Source organism: Prinia subflava, chromosome 1 (genome assembly GCF_021018805.1).
Source record: "Prinia subflava isolate CZ2003 ecotype Zambia chromosome 1, Cam_Psub_1.2, whole genome shotgun sequence".
NCBI classification, from domain to species: domain Eukaryota; kingdom Metazoa; phylum Chordata; class Aves; order Passeriformes; family Cisticolidae; genus Prinia; species Prinia subflava.
In genome coordinates this window covers 42,860,561-42,878,773 of record NC_086247.1, presented here as the reverse complement: position 1 = coordinate 42,878,773, position 18,213 = coordinate 42,860,561, and the positions used below count along the sequence as shown (strand labels likewise).

Genomic DNA, 18,213 nt, shown 5'->3' with positions numbered 1-18,213 from the left:
CTATGTTTAAGAAACTAAAGTATGAAATATGTAGGAGGAAAAAAACATATCCACAAGTGAGGAATGCAAGATGAGCCTCTGCTGATAAAACTCTACTACGTGTTATTTTATACCACTGAGATTCTTATCCAGAAATACGTCTGGAGTCTCCATTTCACCTCATTGAAAATAGCATTGGGCCTGCAATATGTGTATCAGAAGATTTATTTGGATAGTTTTAAAAGCCACAGACTGTAGGACATTCACCATATCTCTTGAGAAACTGCCTACAGCCTCATACGTCTTTCACTTCAGAGTTCCCCTGTTGAGATGGGACTCAACAGGGAATTTGGTTTTCTGTGTTTAAATAGTATTCCTGTTATTCCTAATTAAACCCTGTATATCACACCTTATAATTCTTTCCCCAACATGAACAGCAGGTAGCTGTTTCATTCCCAGCTCATCAGCATTTAACAGAACTGTATAGATTTGATGTTACTCTCTTCCCAGAAATCAGACTCTTCGGTCTCAGTCCTCTGAGTGTTTTCCCATCTCTCCGCCTTTCTCTTTGCACTCTGTCAATGGCTTCCAGACAACTTGGTGCCTAAACTAGAATGTAATAGTTGAGTGTAGTTGAACCCGAGCCAAACAGAAGGAGGAGGTCTCTTGCTTCCTACTCTGATGTGATGCATTTGATAATGCAGACCAAAAATACACTGCTGCTTTCTTGCCAGAATACCCAGAAGATTAGACATGCTCTCAGAATTAAGCAGATGACACCTGAGGTGCAAATGTACTTACTCTTGTTTGCAAATATCATTAACCAGCTTAGCTCAAATCTGCTTAGTACCAGCTCAAACGCCTTCAATTCAGATGCCCCTGGACCAATTTAAGGATTGTCTCCACTTATCAGCAGGGTCAAATTGGATATGGTATTGTCCAGGCAGTGGTGTGGCACTTGTAACTCACACAGATTTCTCCTTAGAGCCAGTTTCTGTTGCTCTCTGGAGTAGGCTGTTGGCCACTCTGACAGCAGTGGTTCATCCTGTGGCTGGAGCATCACTGGGGAGAGCTGGCTGCTGGCTCAGAGAATGTGTGGCTGTACACAAGGCCTCTGGGGCTGCAGCGGGCTGTAATTGCCCAGACAAATTGTCACTGTGGCAGTGAATTCAAGTCTGTTTTTCTTGTCAAAATCCAGGCCTGTAGACATTTCTGCTCTCTGGAAGGATTCATGTAATGCTTCATTTTTGTGGCCTAATTGAAGTGCCCCTGCAGCAGCCACAGGTACCTGCCACTAGGCTGCTGTGGTACATAGCTTTGAGTGGTCAGTGCTTCATACTGAAAGCACCTGTAAAGTGTTTTATCTCCTCAGAACCAAAACATTTCACATAAAAATTTGCTTGTAAGAGTTTTTGTTGGTATTCTCTGTCCAAGGATATATAGAGTCTTGCAAGCTGCTTGAGGCCTTAGGCCCCATGCGTTTCTGTAGGATGTCTCTGTGCTTTCACATTGACCATCCCTTCCTTTTCTCCTGCCAGCTGTGAGCCCTTCTCATAGTTGATGGCTGTTGGGTTTTGGTGACTGGTCTTTGTGAAATAACTCTTTATGTGTGGTGGATCTTGGGAATGGCACCTTTACAGCTCGTAGTTCAGTGACTGGGTTTTTCCCTGGAGTATTATTTGAGGTATTCTTCTAGAACTGCTGTGTTGTGTTGGAAGGAAAATGAGATCCTTTCGAAGGAAGGAGGTGTTGAAAAATTAGTTTGAGGACATTTAATCTTTGGCGGAACATGACATACAGACACAAAGTGCTGTGTGAAGATGTCTTGCCTGTTTTGGGACCTCGTATTTCCTGTTGTTAATGATACAAATGTCATCTTTCCACAAAAGTTGATGCATTGTGTGCATTGTAGAACAATGCTGGTATGGGAGTGTGTCTTCTGTCTTGACTACCCTTAGATGAGTGTTTCTAAGAAGCGATCTACTTCATTTTACATGAAGAAAGATCTTTAAACAACCATTTGGGGAATTCAAAGCGCATCAGGAATCTTTGTAGCCATAAGTGCCAGCCTGCTTAGATGTGCTTCTTCTGGGCTTTCATGTGCTCCCCTTGGCTTTCTTCACATTCCCTTCTTGCCATGGGAGAGGTAAATTCAGGGCACGGAAATTTCTCCAGACAAGAGCCTGCTTACAAGCCCATTTCTAGTAGCTGAAATGTTTACGCGGTGTTGGAGGCATTTCTATAATCTAAACGTTCTTTTGCAATATAATTAATACTGTTTTATTAAAAGTGTTCTTCCTCAAGCATGTACAACATTAATTCAAGTTTAGCAGGGCCCAACCAGTGTCAGAAGTAAGGTGCATTTTCTGAGAGGAGAAACACAGTAGAGTGAATCACATGTAGCAGCCTGTGTCTGTTGTGTCCATTTACAAGCCTTACCAGCCATTATGTTTGAATTCAATATTTCAAGCATTAGCTTTCTGTTCTGGCTTAATATATGAGATTATTTGCTACATAATTATATTGTATTTCATTTTCTTCTGTATGCTATTGTAATAATTATATTGCCTAATAAAATAATGTTGGATTTTAATTAGGTTAAAAGTAATTTGTTATATTAGGTTTTTTATTTGAGAAAATAAACTAGCTGATAGTGCATATCAAGCTGTCCATTTTTAGGTTTGTTTGTTTCTTTGCATTTGCTTTCATTTCCTGTTGTCCTTTACCTGTTGAAATAAGGTTGGGTTTTTTTCTTCAATTGTTTTAAGTTATTACAGTCCTCCACAGGACTTAGACCTCCACTTAGACTTAAGTCTAACATACTGATGTTCTAGTGAGGACATAAGATGTCTAAATTTCTGTTTATTAAAAGGATAGTTTTGCAAAAATTTCTGCTCCTAGATAATAGCTGCACCTTTTTAATCACTGAAATAAATTATCTAGACTAAAGTAAAAGGGTGTGATAATACTGTATGAGAGTACTCCAGCAAAGAGAGGCTTAAATTTGCTGGGAGGCAAAGACAGAATACATTTGTATCAAAGACAGTTTTGGAAAAGAAAAGCTTGTGCTAACTTTTGTTGTGGGGTACTTTAGGAATAACCAGTGATGTAGGAACTGGCATAAAGTGTAGGTGTCATTGTAATTTACTTTTGTAAGAGTGTCAAGAATAGCATCTCCAGATACATCCAAATAATGAAGAGAAGGATGAAGGGGTGAAAGATTCTTCTCTATTCTAATGCCCTTCTCTTTAATTCTTTAATTCCTTTTGCTTTCAGAGTGACCTCAGTACTCTGTAAACTTCCACATCACATGCAGAGGAGCTGTGTTCTCTGTTATGTGACTAAAGCTTATCTTTATTGAGAGATACTGACTCCTCCTTGAAGTGCCATTTCCAAGTACATTCCCTTTCATGTAACCTACTGGTTTTAGACTGCCCTTTTTTTTTAGACGTTTGTTGAGAACTAAATAAAAAACCTTTGAGCCCAGTTTAGCAGCCCATTCCTCTTTGGCTAGGTGTGGTAATCACAATGGAATTCAAGCATATGCTTTCGTTTCAGTGTGTATGTCAAGGTTTTTGCAGGATAAGGACAGGTTAAAGAAAGCTTTTGTTGGAACTGGAGCCCATCTTGGCTTTTCTGTGTATTCACCATTAGAAGACTCAGAAATTCTTGTACTGACCTGTAATTTCTTGTCACTTAAGTTTTATACAAATTTAGACATCTCATTGCTGTTTTTTTCTGCTGATTGTTCTGTTATCACATGGTACTGGCAGCCTGCCTGTTGTGTTTCTGCTGTGTATAATGACTGTATTGCTGTATTGCTTGTGTGGTTATTCACGGGTGTCAGGCAGGCAGTTATGGGACAAGAATGAACAGACCCTGATTTCAATCGTTACGGCTCCAGGAGAGTTAGTATCTTAACCGAGTATCTGAGGATTGATCTTTATTATAACTAAGGCTGCTAGTGAAATGATTTTAACAGTGCATGTGAAATTTCTTGTTCCACCACAAAATTAGAGACATAGAAGTGTGACCTTCAATGAGAAAACAGGATTAAAGTTAACAAGTTGACATCTGCTTTCAAAGCATCATCATTTGAATGCAGCCACCGAAGTGATCAAGTTGCATCCCTCTTACCCAAGGGCCACCCATAGAAGGGATATGGCCAGGTGAAAAAGATAAAATCTTACATTTCCTTATACCCTTAAAGCAGCTAATTGCTACAAATGCCTTCTTCAGATATTAATTAGATCAGCCTGGAGGCTGCTGCTACTTGCATTAAGAATGTGATTTCTCTCTGTGTGAGATTCATACAGACTCAGTAATCAAAGCTTTCTTTGTCTCAGAAGGTACACACTTAACCAAATCTGCTCCTAAATGCCTTAATTTCCATCCTAGTACCATTCTTCTGTCCTAGTGCTTGCTCTTACTGAGCTTCAAGACCAATTAACAGCTACCACTGTGAAGGACTATATGTGAAAAAATTCATCAGTGCCTCATCATTCTTTCATTTGTGATGTATTTTCTACCTTTCTGGCAAATAGATCTGGAGAGACTTGAAATTCCATGGGATTGTTTTTAAAGATTCTTTTTTTTAGCTGTGTTGTTCGAATACTGTTCAGACTTTCTTTTCTATAAATCTATTTGTTGTAACATTTCAGAAAATTGAAAGGTGAATAAAACCCAAAGGCATCCATTTCAGGCATAAAGATAAAAAAGCTTAAATACTTCTTGGTTGTCATTTGTATAATGGAAAACTTTCTAGCTAATAAGATTTTATTCAACTTCTCTGGATTAGTGGCTATTGCATTAATTGTTTGGGTGCCACAACTTATCATCAGGTAAATTTACAAAAGCCAGTAGCCGCTTATTATTACCTAATTTGACTACTCACAGTACTTAATTTTAGTGAGATTTTCCCTGTACATGCAAAGGATCTCAGTAATTTCAAGTGCCTTTCTAGGCATTTTCTCCTGCAGTTACCATTTGATTTATTTAGTTAGTTTTGTAATTCTGAGGACATGAAAGTACCTACTGTCCTACAGCAATTAATCATCAAATCTGTATTTACAAAAATGGACAACTTGTATTATTAAAATTGGACGGAGCCAAGAAATGCTTCCTAACACAATTGTATCACTGACAGCTTAGTCTCAAATGAATTTGGGTTTAATTATGGCAGCACAAGAAGAACTGAAAGATCCCTTTGACTAAGTAGGGGTTTAATTGTATTTGAAATCCTGCAACCTCCTTTTTGCCTCTGCAATGGCAAATAAAAAAGAAAGAGGACCAGACCACCAAAGTATCAGATTATCAATTAAATGCTTCCTGTGATAAAGTCCATACAATTTTTTATCCCTTGAGTTTCATTACAGTTTTCTCCATGAAGTATGTTTTCTCTAACTAACTGAGAGAAGTAGAACTGCATATTTGAGTGTTCAAAGGTCATCAGTTCTTTATTGATCTTGGCTTTTAGAAAAACAGTTTTTAAAAAACATATTTTGAAGAAAAAGCTACAATGCCAGTGAGATACAGCTCCAAAATGAGTGCATGTGAAAACCCCATAAAAATACTCACGCATCAGACAAATCAAATTTGGTATTGTATATCATCAGCTTTTGTGTCTGAGTTTTGGGGGCTTCTTCACTTCCTGGAGTGTGTTTTGAGTGTAACAAAAAAGAAATTACTGTTAGTGGAGGTTATTTCTAACTACCCCTTAGTTGAACTAAGGCTCTGAAAGGTCATATATAAAGAAAATCAGCATCTTCTTTATTGTTTTAAAATATTTAATAAAATTTAGATGAAATGCAACTCGCTAATCAAATTTGAATAGAACTTTGAAATGATGCATTTAAATCTGTAGCAGTTAGCTGGAATCAACCCCTAATGTTTCTCAGAAGTGATGGCAGTGAAGCCCTGGAGAGAAGATTTTTGGAGGTGACCAAAATTATTGTATTTGATAATCTTATGGTCTTAAAAGATGAAAATGTATTTGAAGCACTGAACATTAGCTTTCTTTCCATATTTCATCCACTAGAGTAATTTCTTGTAGTATCAGGAAGGCTGACTCAAAAAGAGCATAGCTAGAAAAAATTATCTAAGCAATGCCTGTAAGACAGCTTCTTAAAGTTTCACATGTATATTTTAAGTATCAAGTAGTCATTTTCTTAAATGTCTTTCATATCTGGAGTAGTAAGACTTCTTTAAAAGAAGTTCTTCATGTTGCAGAGAAAAGCTGGATATTATACTGCACAAGTGCCCATGAGAAGAACAAAAATAAAGATTTTGGTATATATTTAGGCCTAGTTAGGAAGATTTTGAATTCCTGAACTTGATAATGCCTAGTGCACATCGAAAGCAACTGATGTTTCCTTTGTCATGGCATCCTCTAGTAACGTGCTGATTCCATACAGTATTAAATATGAAATTAGTCTATTTTGACTCTCACATTTTCTGTCTCAAAATTACATTTTTTTTATTATTAATCCCTTCACGCTTTTTTGTTTTTTAGACCCTCTGAGAGATAAGATTTGCATAGCATTCAAACTTCCTTGAGATAGTGCATTATGGAAATGAGTTGCAGTGAGTGCCTTATTAGGCATTTTCGACAGTTTCTCACTAAGGATACAAAACTCCCAAAAGGGGAGCTGATGAAAAGTATGTTGGAAAATTCTTTCTTAAAAACAAAAACCACATTTCACTAAAGGAATACATCAAGACAGAATTTCAAATTTTTTAGTGGTATTAAAATTGAAAAATAGAGCAAAAATGAGAAGAGTCGGACTTGCTGACATGTTAGAGATGAACTTAGCAACAGCTTTTGTTTTCTTTCTTCACTGTAAAACTCTCATCTAGATAAAATAGAAGCACACTTTGTAAGTGTGCAATTGCAATGCAATTATAGCTAGCCTCAGGAAAGAGCATTGACCAATTTTATTACAGTGCCAAAGCTTAGTCCTGGAATGTAAAGCTGAGAGAGGCCTATTAGGGACTTGCTTCATTAGAACATGTGGAACAAGACATTCATAAGGCACCAATAAATCCATTAAGGGGAAGAGGGTTCTGAAATGGCCCTTCAGGACTTTTATTATTAACTACAAGGATTGCTGAGGTTGGTGATGTCAGAAATATGGTTTTAGCCAGCACTCACTGTCCTTTTTAACTCACTGTTCTCCAGAGCAAACTCAATTTCAAATAAGCAGCCATAACTGTTCTATTTAGCAGAGCAGAATCTGCCTAACATGGCTGAATTTGGAGAAAATAGGAGAAAATAAAAGATCAGTGGATAATCTCATCTCTCACGTTGCCACAAATCCTGAATGAACAGAATCCTAGATGTTGACTACAGCTTTTAAGTTCCGCATAAAGTCACTGTTAGATAGACCCTAGCAGGCTCTTTCATTTTCATAAATCTAAATTTCTGGTGCTGGTAAATCCTGAAAAAAAGCAGCAGTTTGTTATGTATGGAGGGCATTTTGATAAAACTGTCCCGAGCAATGGCAGACAAGAAGCCTGTGCTGCTGAAAAATGGTACTGCTGTCTGCCCAAAGCTAGGTTTAAATATTGACCAGCTGCATAGAAAATAGCATTAGATTTGTCAACAGCATAAAAAATAGCCACTAAGAAACTAGAACATTTCTCTGCATCCTAATGCTTCTAATTCCCAGAGATACCAAAGCTTCCATCATTTTGTGGAAGGAAAAATAGCTTCTAGATCAGGAGTCTGAGATTTTCTCACTAGGGAGGTACAGACTGCTCAGATGAAGGATGTTTGATCCTGGTTGGTATTTTCTACCAAATGGGGGTACTCTTTCCAAAAGTGATTCCAAGATACTCACTGTTGGGTTTACCAGTCTTGTGGTGCAAAACTTGCAGCTAGTTGGGTCCCAAAATGCTCCCAAGAGTTTCAGAACCCCCTAGCACACTCAGCTGGAGAAGACTGGGGCAGAGAGAGGTGTTTCTCTGTTTCCTATGTGCCTGCTTCGACAGAAAAACAACTTTCATCCTGCCTGAAAGACTCAGAAGTGTCAGTGGCCAGGATTTGGAGCTCTTTTTTCAAATGCCGGGCTGCGTCACAGCCATCACATGGGACTTGATAACTTTTTCATGCCAGAATTAATCGATTTCAGTGGGCAGTTTTCCTCACTGGCATGTGTCCTGCCTCCCTGGGGCACTTCACCTCTCACAGACAAGTAGGATGGGGATTTGTGGAAGTGCTAGTGGGGTGGCTCTTCACACCCATCAAACTGCATGCGGACATGTGAGGTCAGGTAATTTTTGTGTCTCCTGGGACGTGTGTGGGGCTTTCCAGAGGGGAGTGCCTTCTACAGGCATATAGGCAACTGCTTCTTTTGGTTCTGTGGTGGTTTTACCCCAGCTGTAAACTAAGTCACATGCAACTGCTTGCTTATTCCACCTCCATCCCCAGCCCCAGTGGTAGGTAGAATCAGGGGGAAAAAAAGTGAAACTTGTGGATTGAGATATAAACAGTAATTGAAACAAAGCAAAATATAATAATAGTGAGACAGAGGTAATAATAATAGGATAGAGAGAGAGGAGTACAACCCAAGATAAGTAAGTGATACTCAATACTATGGATCACCATCCACTGACGAAAGCCCGGCCAAACTCTGAGCAGGATTGGCACCTCCCAGCCAGTTGTCTCCAATTTATGTAGTGGGCAAGAGGCCCTGTGATGTGGAATATCTCTTTGGCCAGTTTGGGTCAGCTGTCCTGGCCATGCTCCCTTCCAGTCATTTGTGCACCTGCAGAGCCTGGGAAACTGAAAAGTCCTTGACTTAGGGTAAGCACTAATTAGCAACAGCTAAAACATCAGTGTATTATCAACATATCCTCAGACTGAATCCAAATCACAGCACTGTACATCTACTAGGAATAAAATTAACTCTATTCCAGACTAAACCAGGACAGATTGGTTTTTTGGGGCTAATGATGTAAATGTAGCATGCATTCCTTTTATCGTGCACAGACACAGCTCAAGAAATGGAAATTTAATGGAAATATACTATTTATGAAGAGAATTACATATAGTAGGGGTTAATATATTATTTACGATATAAATGCTGAAACAAGAAAATCATTTACTTGTGAGAGAGATTATTGCAGTGCTCATAATCCAAGCAGCACAACAACAAAGGAAGGATAAATGAGGTATTTAGTTCTTACCTTATGCTTATACTATATGATATGCCTACCCACATTTTATCAATCAGAAAAGTATATTAAAACCCAAACCAATTATGCTTTGATACATGATAACCATGAAGATGAAATTGTAGTCAATATAGTTCCAATGAAACTATTCTTTGTTTATTTATTCTTTTCTTTCTAGCACTACTAATGTCATAAAAGTTTTCAGCTTGAAACACGGGTAAAAATGAAATATTCACAGTATCTTTTTCTGAGGCTGGAAACCTCATGCTTGGAATGCTTTCTGCTTTGGAATGTCTGTAATATGTTGAAGCCTTAATACCATTCTAATTGGTACCTTACTAATTAGCTTGTGACTAGAATTTTAATTAGATGCACAATAGGTGGTCTCCTTACCTGCAGTGGAGGAGCTATTTCCTGGGAAGAAAAGTGAAGGGAAAAAGATAGTGAAAGGAATCCATAGAAGACAAACATAAGTTAATCCCTACTATGAGAAATTTATACATTAATTAATATTTTTCAAAATTATGTCCCTGGAAATGTATTCTTTTTTGTAAAGCACATTAAAGTTTGCATCAAGATTTGCTTTTTTTCCATGTAGAACAAACTGTAGTTTGGTTTGGTTTTTTCTGTGACGTGACTGGTGCTGTGAGCAAACTGAGAAATTCTGGAACATGACTGTGGTTAATTAGCTCAGGGCCAGGCCCAGGGAGTGAGGTGAACACGTCATGGGCTCCAGGCAGGAGTCTGTAATCTGAGTTGAAGAGTAGAGCTGGGTCACAGGGAACAAGGCTGAAAAGGGAGATGCCCAGCACCTTGGCAGTGGCATTAGTTGAGCCTGGGCTGCTGCACATTCTGGAGTTAAAAATGCATGTGAAAAGCTGAGTGAATTCCTGTCAATGGCGACTCAGAAGTACCAATACCCTGGTAGGTGAGCATTGTCTAGCACTTTCCTTCTATCAGGAAAAGATAGGAAAGAGGGATAGAATGTCTCTGTCTGAAAATACTGCCACCACTAATGTTCTCATTAGCTTAATGGCATATATCTGTTACAGAGAATTGTAGGATTGTCATCTGGGATGAAGACTCTTTTAAAATCTGCAAAATACCTGGTGCAAGAAGAGTCCTAAAAACATAAATATGAAGTTCCTCCCTTCTCTGAGGAAGCCTGAGTTGTGTATTTATAAATATGAAGTTATTTGTCAGGCCTGGTAATCCCCATAAGCCCTAGCAGTAAAAAGGGTGATTCAATTTCAGAAGATAATGGGACATTCTGAAAAATGATGATCAGGTCCAGGGAACATTTTTATATGAGGAGATATAAACAGTAAAAGTAAAGCGAGGATGAATTGCAGAAAACGGAAAACCCATTAAAGAATTATTATTTTTCCCTCCACTAAAGGGACACTTTTAGAACAAGTTTTCTGAAGGAAGTGGAAAACATACTGTACAATTTGCATAATTTTAAAAATACTTTTTGCTACTTAATTTTGACTGGTAAAGTTCTTCCACATGGTGAATAAGGTCACAGATGAGCCACATTCCATGCTCTGCAAGATATTTAAAAGCAACAGCTAAGGAATCTTTTTCTCCAGGTGGCAGTGTGAGGCAAGGGAGAATAAAGTTGCACCCCTTGTGTTTTCAATAAAATTTGTAGCAGTTACTCTAACACCAGTAATTACTTCACAAATATTAGGGAACATTGGTGGAATAAAAAATGGCAAATTATTAACTGAAGAAACATCTGTAAGATTTAAGTGTCAGTTGTGTCAAGAAGTGGAGGATGATGTCATCCTTATGCCAAAATCAGATTAACCCAATCTCAGTCACATAACACAAGTAGTGTGTGGTCTGAAAACAAGTTGCACATCATTTGTGGGATAATGCTGAATATAGGAGAAGTCAGAGAAAATTATGATGGCCTATAACCAATAGTACAAGCAATAAATATTAATTAAAAATTGTATTTGCTCTGAAGTATTCGCTTAACTGCCCTGCCTAGTAAAAGATATTACCTTTTCAAAAAAGATGTTATCTTTATTAACCCACATGTCCTATGAGATCTGGTAGTATCCCATGGCAAATCTGTCTCCTACTATGAGTTTCATTAGAAACAGAAAGAAGTGGGGGACTCAAGCCATGGTTAGTGGAATTGTATTGCTTTTAATCTTATATAGGCAGAGATTTAAGGCTAATTCATGTAAAAAAGATATTACTTCTTGATCTCTAATTAAGATGGTGGTTGATCCTGGCATATCCTGAGGTATCTTGTTTTGAAGGGAGGTTTGAGTCTTCCCTGATACCTCCAAGCTAGCAAGACACCAGCTACCTCAGATCAGAGGCTGTGACCACTTCTGTAAAACACTGTCCTGAGAGCTGTTATCTCTACAGAAAGGGAGGATATATTAATTCAAACATAATGCCATGCTAAGCACATCCCTCTCACTCCCGGACAAATGAGAGCGTACTTGAATATGAGGTGAACTTGAATATCCCAGCAAAGAGGCTGCATCCATAGCCTTTGTCCACTTCCTAGTGGGACTGCTGCTCACATCACAAAATGTCCACCGTAGATGTCAATTTAGGAGAGTCTTTATCAGTACTCTGAGAATTGAATAGGCTATTTGGAAAAGGCAGTTATAATGTACCACCACTTCATTTGAGGAGAGCATTTTGAAAGAGAAAAAAAAAACCACAACAAAACACCTCTTATGTGATTGTCTTTCTGTCTTTGGGAAATAAAAGGAAACTGATCTTCTGTCTTGAGTTCTTTGGTGATGGTAGACTTCAGCATCCAGTACTTTTATCCTTCTTGTTGTGTACATGTGGAGGATTGCTATGGGATACAGTGCAATATTTTTGATTGCAGGCTTCTATAGAATATCTCCTTTATAACCTAGGTAGTGTGATGTTATTTTTCACAGTCTAGTTGACATGAGATGTAGATTAAAATGCAGGTCAGAAGTTGTAAGCGGACTCGGCAGGCAGGAAAGGATATTGGTTCGACAGGGTAATTACCCATAGGAAGCGGGGATGCTGACACTAGTTTTAATTTTTTGAGTGCTGCTAAAGATGTTTATCTTCACTCTAAAAGCTTTAGTCTTTTATGATTTGAATGCTGGCTGTGAGAGAGGCTGTCACTTTTCTCTCTGCTCTATCCAGCAGTAGTGTTGTTCAAAATAGTCGAAAGATTTTTTCATCTGAAGAGAAGGAAAATATATTCTTACTTCTGAGCCTTTCTGTGAAACTCAATCAGAGATCTACTGTCCTGAATTTGAATGAATATTGGGAGAGTGTTTGCTTGGGTAAATAACGTGTTATGTTATGGAGTAGAGATTTAATTGCTGTTGTTTGTTATTTTTTGTCTCCTCCACATAGAATTGGCTAGAACATAGTTTTCGAGACTATAAAATAATATCCAAATCTTTTATGATTTCTTCTCTCTTACATAATTTAAACTGAGGATTCCTTATTTAAGAAAACCTAAAATGAATTTCAGAGCTTGTGTTATGTAAGCCAGTTAGTTACATCAAGCAGAAAAACTGAACACTGCCTTTGGGAGAGAGGGGCGGGGGGGAACAAATGCTTGAAAGCAGAGTCCAGAGAATGGAGGACAGTTTGGGGACCAGGTTCTCCACAAACCACGCCACAGAGAGGCTGCCAAAAGACATCGGATACACGTGGAGCACCAGTCAACCTCAAAGGTTCTTCAGGGCTCATTTTGGATGTTTGGGTATGTATGTTCTGTCTGGGAATAATACTTAATGTTTTCACATGATTTTGTCTTCCAGAATGATTGAAGATTGTGGGAAAAGAGGAAATACCATGGCAGAAAGAAGGCAGCTGTTTGCAGAAATGCGTAAGTACTTCCTGGAAATGTTTTGCTGTGATAGACCAAGCCAGTTGCTATGCAATGTCAGTAAAATTTATGCAAGCTTTCCACCTCAAATCTCCATTGCACAAATGAATATCATGAGACCAAAACAGCATGAAAATGGGCTGATTTGACCAAAGCAGGAAAGAGGGGTTTTCTACATCAGATTTTTTGATTTAATTATTTTAATCAGTAGTTTCTTAAGACAAAGATGATGGAATACACAGGTTGCAATGAAGAGGGATAAAGGTCTCCAAAAGCTACATCTTTTTTTGGAGATATCTGTAGTGGGTTGACCCCAGCCAGTTGCCAAACTCCCACACACTTCCTTAATCCCTAACCAGCCCCCAGCAGAATGGGAGAGAATATAGGAAGAGCAGAAGCAAGCAAATTCATTACCTGAGATCAAGACTTGATTGGGTGACAGAAAGTGAGGGAAAAATTTACAACAGGAACCAAGAATCAGTGATGCAAAGGTGGCTATTCCCCGCTTCCCAAAAGCAGAGTGATGCCCAGCCAGTCCTAGAACAGTGTCTGCCTTGGAAGACAAAACTCCCCACCCCTTCTTTTCCTACCCTAGTTTTATTGCTGAGCATGACTTTATATGTGTGGACTAACCTTTTGGCTGTCTGTCCTTCTGAGTCTCCTCCCAGCCTCTTGCCCACCCCCAGACAACCCTGGGAGGGGACAGAGTAGGAAACAAAAAAGCCTGGGTGCTACACAAGCACTCTTCAGCAACAGCTGAAGCAGCGCTGTGTTATCAACACTTTTTTAGCCACAGATCTAAAACACAGCACCATGCAGACTGCTGTAAAGAAAGTTAACTGCATCTCAGCCAGACAGTACAGGGACTTCATACCCCAATTCAGTGTAATTTTTTATGGTTCCTAATGAAGTTCTGTGTTTCCTGCACCATAGTGTGTCAGGGATGTACCATACCAGCAATGTCCCTGCACTTCTGATAGTGATCTCTAATTTCTCTTACAATCAATCCACTGTTTCTCCAGGAAATTCTGTTACATGTCAAGTTTGAGACTGTCACCCTGTTACTAGATGTACCTGAGTTTTGTGTGTAAGTACTAAGCTTCCTGTTGTTTGTTCCCTGCCACTTAGTAAACAATGACAGAGCATCTCCCTGATCTTTGGTGGGAGACTAAGGTGGGCATTACTGGGGCTGGACTGTTGTGCATAATGAAAGGCCAAGTGTGTGCTGGTGAATTCAGTGTGCTCAGGACTGTTCCCTGGGAGTGAGCCCTATGTCTGAGCTCTCCAAATTAAAGGCTTCTCACTCAGATGACCTACCAAGAACTGTTTTGGCCTGTTCCAGAGTGTCCACGGGCTCTGTAACTGTTTTAGTATCACACAGCACTTGCTGTTGTAACTCATGAATACTTCTCACTGATCTTTTCTCTCTGGTCCCCAGTGCCAGGACCTGAGGAAATGGATTGAAGCTGTTTCGTGGAAGGGCTAGGTTAGATATTAGAAACAGGTTCTTCACCCAGAGGGCACTGGAACCAGATCCCCAGGGAAGTGGTCACAGCACCAAGCCTGACAGTTCAAAAAGCATTTGAACAATACTGTCAGGCACATGGTGTGATTTTTGGGAGTATCCTGTGCAGTGCCAAGAGTTGGACTCAGTGATTCTTATGGGTCCCTTCCCTTCAGGATATTCTGTGATTCAGTTGTCTCTTGTGTACAGCATCTTAGACCCCTGGAAGGAAGTGATGTACTTTGGCCAGAATCAAAAAATGCATTTGTCAATTATCAGAACATACTGTAGTTTTAACTAGAATTACAGAGGGGCCTTGATTTTTTATCAGCTAAAGTCAGTGGCATAGGTACCATTAATTTCAATTAGTTTGAAGTACTCCTAAAATATTTAGTACTATGCTGTGAGGGTTTATAGTTTGTTTCCACAGTTTTGAAGGCTGCTTTGATGTTGGATTGTTTTGGAGGAGTTAAGGAGTTGTTGGGAAAATCACCAGTTGGAGGCAGAGCAGGGACTATTTTGCTGTATTGTACACCAGTAGTTATAGTCTACTATTTTCTTCTTTCACATTTTAGTATTTTGCCATGCTTACTTCATTCTGGTTTATCTCACGTGTGCTTCCCTTTTCTGTTTGCCTACCTCTGTTCCTCTACCTACTACATAGGTACACAGAGAGCTGGACAGTCTAAGTAGGTAAAAGGAGGGAAAAATATTAAGTCTTTGTGGAAAAACTAAATGTATTTTAGCCATATTCATAAAACACTGAACTCTGCATTCTGAGATACCTCTGTGTGCAGAGGGTGTGCTTCGCTGGAACTGAAGTTCATCCTGGCATTGCTCTCAGCTGCCCTGGCTGTGTGCAAGCCTACACATTTAAGATGCTTAACAAAAACCATGTGCTCATGATGCCCTACATCCTGTGGGCCATGTGAAGCTTCTTAACGTTCTGATAGGCATAGGCCTGTGGTAATAGGTAAACTTCACAATCTGCTAATATCAGAGGAAGAAAATTCATAATATAATATATTCATAATTTGCCAGTGGTTTCAGTTCTTGGAACCTTCTGCAAGTCTGTAATTAAAAACCCACAGTAATTTTACAAAATGGGTCATGTTCCAGACTACACAAGATAGAAAAGAGGGAAAAAAAAAAGAAATCCAACTTTTCAAGCCTTTTTAAGTGGAAAGTTTGTCCTGAACAAGGAATAGAAGGATTTGATTCTGACTTTAAATTTGGACCACTGTGATTTTCCCTGTATTTTGAGAGGTCCAGTTCAACCTTTTTTGTTTCCTTTCCTTTAGAAGAGGCATCCTTCTAGTTCCAAATTACAAACTTTTGTGAATTAATATCATAATCATTATTGCCTTCTGTAGAGTCCTGTAGTTAAAGCTTGTCTTATAACTCAAAATGCTCCATTGGACATCAAGCTGCTAGGTCTTAGTTTTACCTTAGCCTGACCTGACACGGCCAGGTATATCCACACCGATGCAGAGTTCAAAATGTACATCATTGTTGGCACATATTATCCAGCAAGAAAATAGCAGCCAAAGTTCAGTGTGTCCCTTTGTGATTTTTGCAGAGTGCAGTGTTACATGACATGAGCATATTCAAAGAGGCACCCAGAGTGAGGCACTGCCAGGAGGCAGAAGGAAGGAGAGGCCACTGGCAATGCTGTAGGGAGTTACATATTCACTGTCTCATTTGCCATGCTCAGTCCTGCACATCTTTCCACTTGTTTTTCAGGACTCTCCATCATGTAAGTGATGGCACTTTTCTACAGAAGTTATTTGACAAATAAATCTCTGAGTGTGGCAAAATGTGAATCATAACAAAATTAAGTTGTCTGTTCCAGAATCTTACCAGCAACATCTACTCCCCAAATAATATCAAAATAATACTATCCACTGTGTGTGCAAATAGTAAAAAAAGGGGGGGAAGCAATGTTGCCTACAAATTTGTTTATTTGGGATTATTACTGCTACCTCAATGAGCCAGAGTCTCACTTTGTTGTCACTCTTTAAATCTTGTTAAAAGACTGGAGTTTTATAAAGGAGCTCTGGAAGTTTATTAATAGCTTTCACTAAAGTTAAGAGGGGAAACGTTAGATTCATTTTACTTATTTTTCCAGTTAAAAAGGAAAAGCTTAATGATGCAAGCTTTGTCCTCTCTTTCACCTGTAAAGAAATTTTCCAAAAGCTGTCAGTGAGATACCAATGGAGAAGGATAAAACCCTAGTTTTAACAGTAGAGGATATGATGAAAAAAACTCAAAAAAATACTTCCATATCTGATATTAAGTAGTGAAAGGTAATTTCTCCTAGGAGTAGATGGTGTAACTGGCAAAAGGGAGTAGTAGCTGGGAGCCCTGGGAAAACAGTGTGGGAGAATTTAGTCAGGAAAAGAACAGAATCTGGGGAGAATAGAGAGTCTCATTCTCATTTTCATCTCATAGGCCAGAGCACATTTGAAAAATATGGGTCTGAAGGATTGTTTGAAGGACATTGTTTAAGAAAGTGTGGGTGAACAATGCTGCCACAGGCAGAATGGAAGCCTCAGGCAAGATTTATGAGGGCAGAAAGCCCTCCAGTTGAGTCACAAGGTGCAGAAAGGACCCCCCTCACTCTGGAAACTCCCTCTGAGAGAGTAGTCCAAATAGAGCTTGATCCAGTCCTAGTCCCAGACTTGGTCAAGAGTTTTTCTTAAGGATTATATAGATGTAATTGATACTTTATATGACTTCATCATGCAGGAGTGAGGATAGCCAACCAAATATATTCGTAGAAATAAAACAAATATTTATTTAAATGGATGATAATGATAACAATTCAACTAAAATATTTTAATCAAAATTATTTACCAGATAGTATAGATATTTATAACTAATTATATTCGGCACTATTTATTAAACAAATTGTTTCAAAAGTAGCTTAATAATTATTAAGTAAAGATTGGTGTTACCCATATCAAGACTGTGGGCAAATTTCTTCCAGTTGGCCTCAAGGAATAACTTTGTGAGGTGTCCCCACTCAAGGGAGGAATTGCCACGTACATATCCAGAAGGAGCCTGTTAGAAGTCCCTGCCATTAAAAAATGGAACTGAGCTTTTACAGTATAAAGTGATTGACTGCCAGTCAAGTGTTTCTAGACTACCCTGCCAGCTCAGCAGCTTTAGATAAGTTATCACTACTATCACTTGTTTCCTTTATCAGGAACTTTGTGTGCCACATCCTCACCAGTGCTGATTTCTGTCAGACAAGACTGTTTTTCATATCCCCGTAAGGTTTTGCTTTGGGATTGTGGAGTCAGGGTGGTCTCAGCATTCCTGAACACCTAGAGCAGCATGGTCCACACTGTCCATCCACCACTGGTAACTTATGCAAATGGGAGAAAATCTGACCCATTTTACCCCCACTCAGAGTGTCCTGCTGCAGATGCTGACATGGCCTATGTTCAGCAGTTCAGCTGAGAAATCCTAAAGCATTTAGGAAGCATGTGTAAAAGCAGGGCTGTATTCCACTCCTCTTACATCCTGACTGTGCCTGTGTGGATGGGTTTGTTGGACACTGTGCCAGGTTCTGCCCCTGTGCTGGCCCCTGTGTACTGTCCTTGTCTGTGAGGTAGCTGCCACTTAGTTTGTTCCCATCTCTTGGACAGCTGCTTTGGAAATGTCACCGGATCTTTACCTTGCAGCAGCCAGGGCC

General features: G+C 39.1%; 1 protein-coding gene across 15 annotated transcripts in view; it reads left to right on the top strand.

Annotated features, from left to right (window-relative positions):
• DTNA (dystrobrevin alpha) overlaps positions 1 to 18,213 on the top strand; it is a 222,719-nt gene that overhangs the window by 113,244 nt on the left and 91,262 nt on the right. For 7 of the 15 annotated variants that reach the window (XM_063394714.1, XM_063394688.1, XM_063394720.1 and 4 more), the window contains one exon: positions 12,942 to 13,009. In XM_063394714.1, the coding sequence (XP_063250784.1) occupies positions 12,943 to 13,009 (67 nt within the window). In that variant the 5' untranslated portion in view covers position 12,942. Of the gene's footprint in view, positions 1 to 12,832; positions 12,855 to 12,924; positions 13,010 to 18,213 lie in introns of those variants that run through there. The other 8 variants (XM_063394665.1, XM_063394672.1, XM_063394648.1 and 5 more) reach the window with 3 other exon arrangements.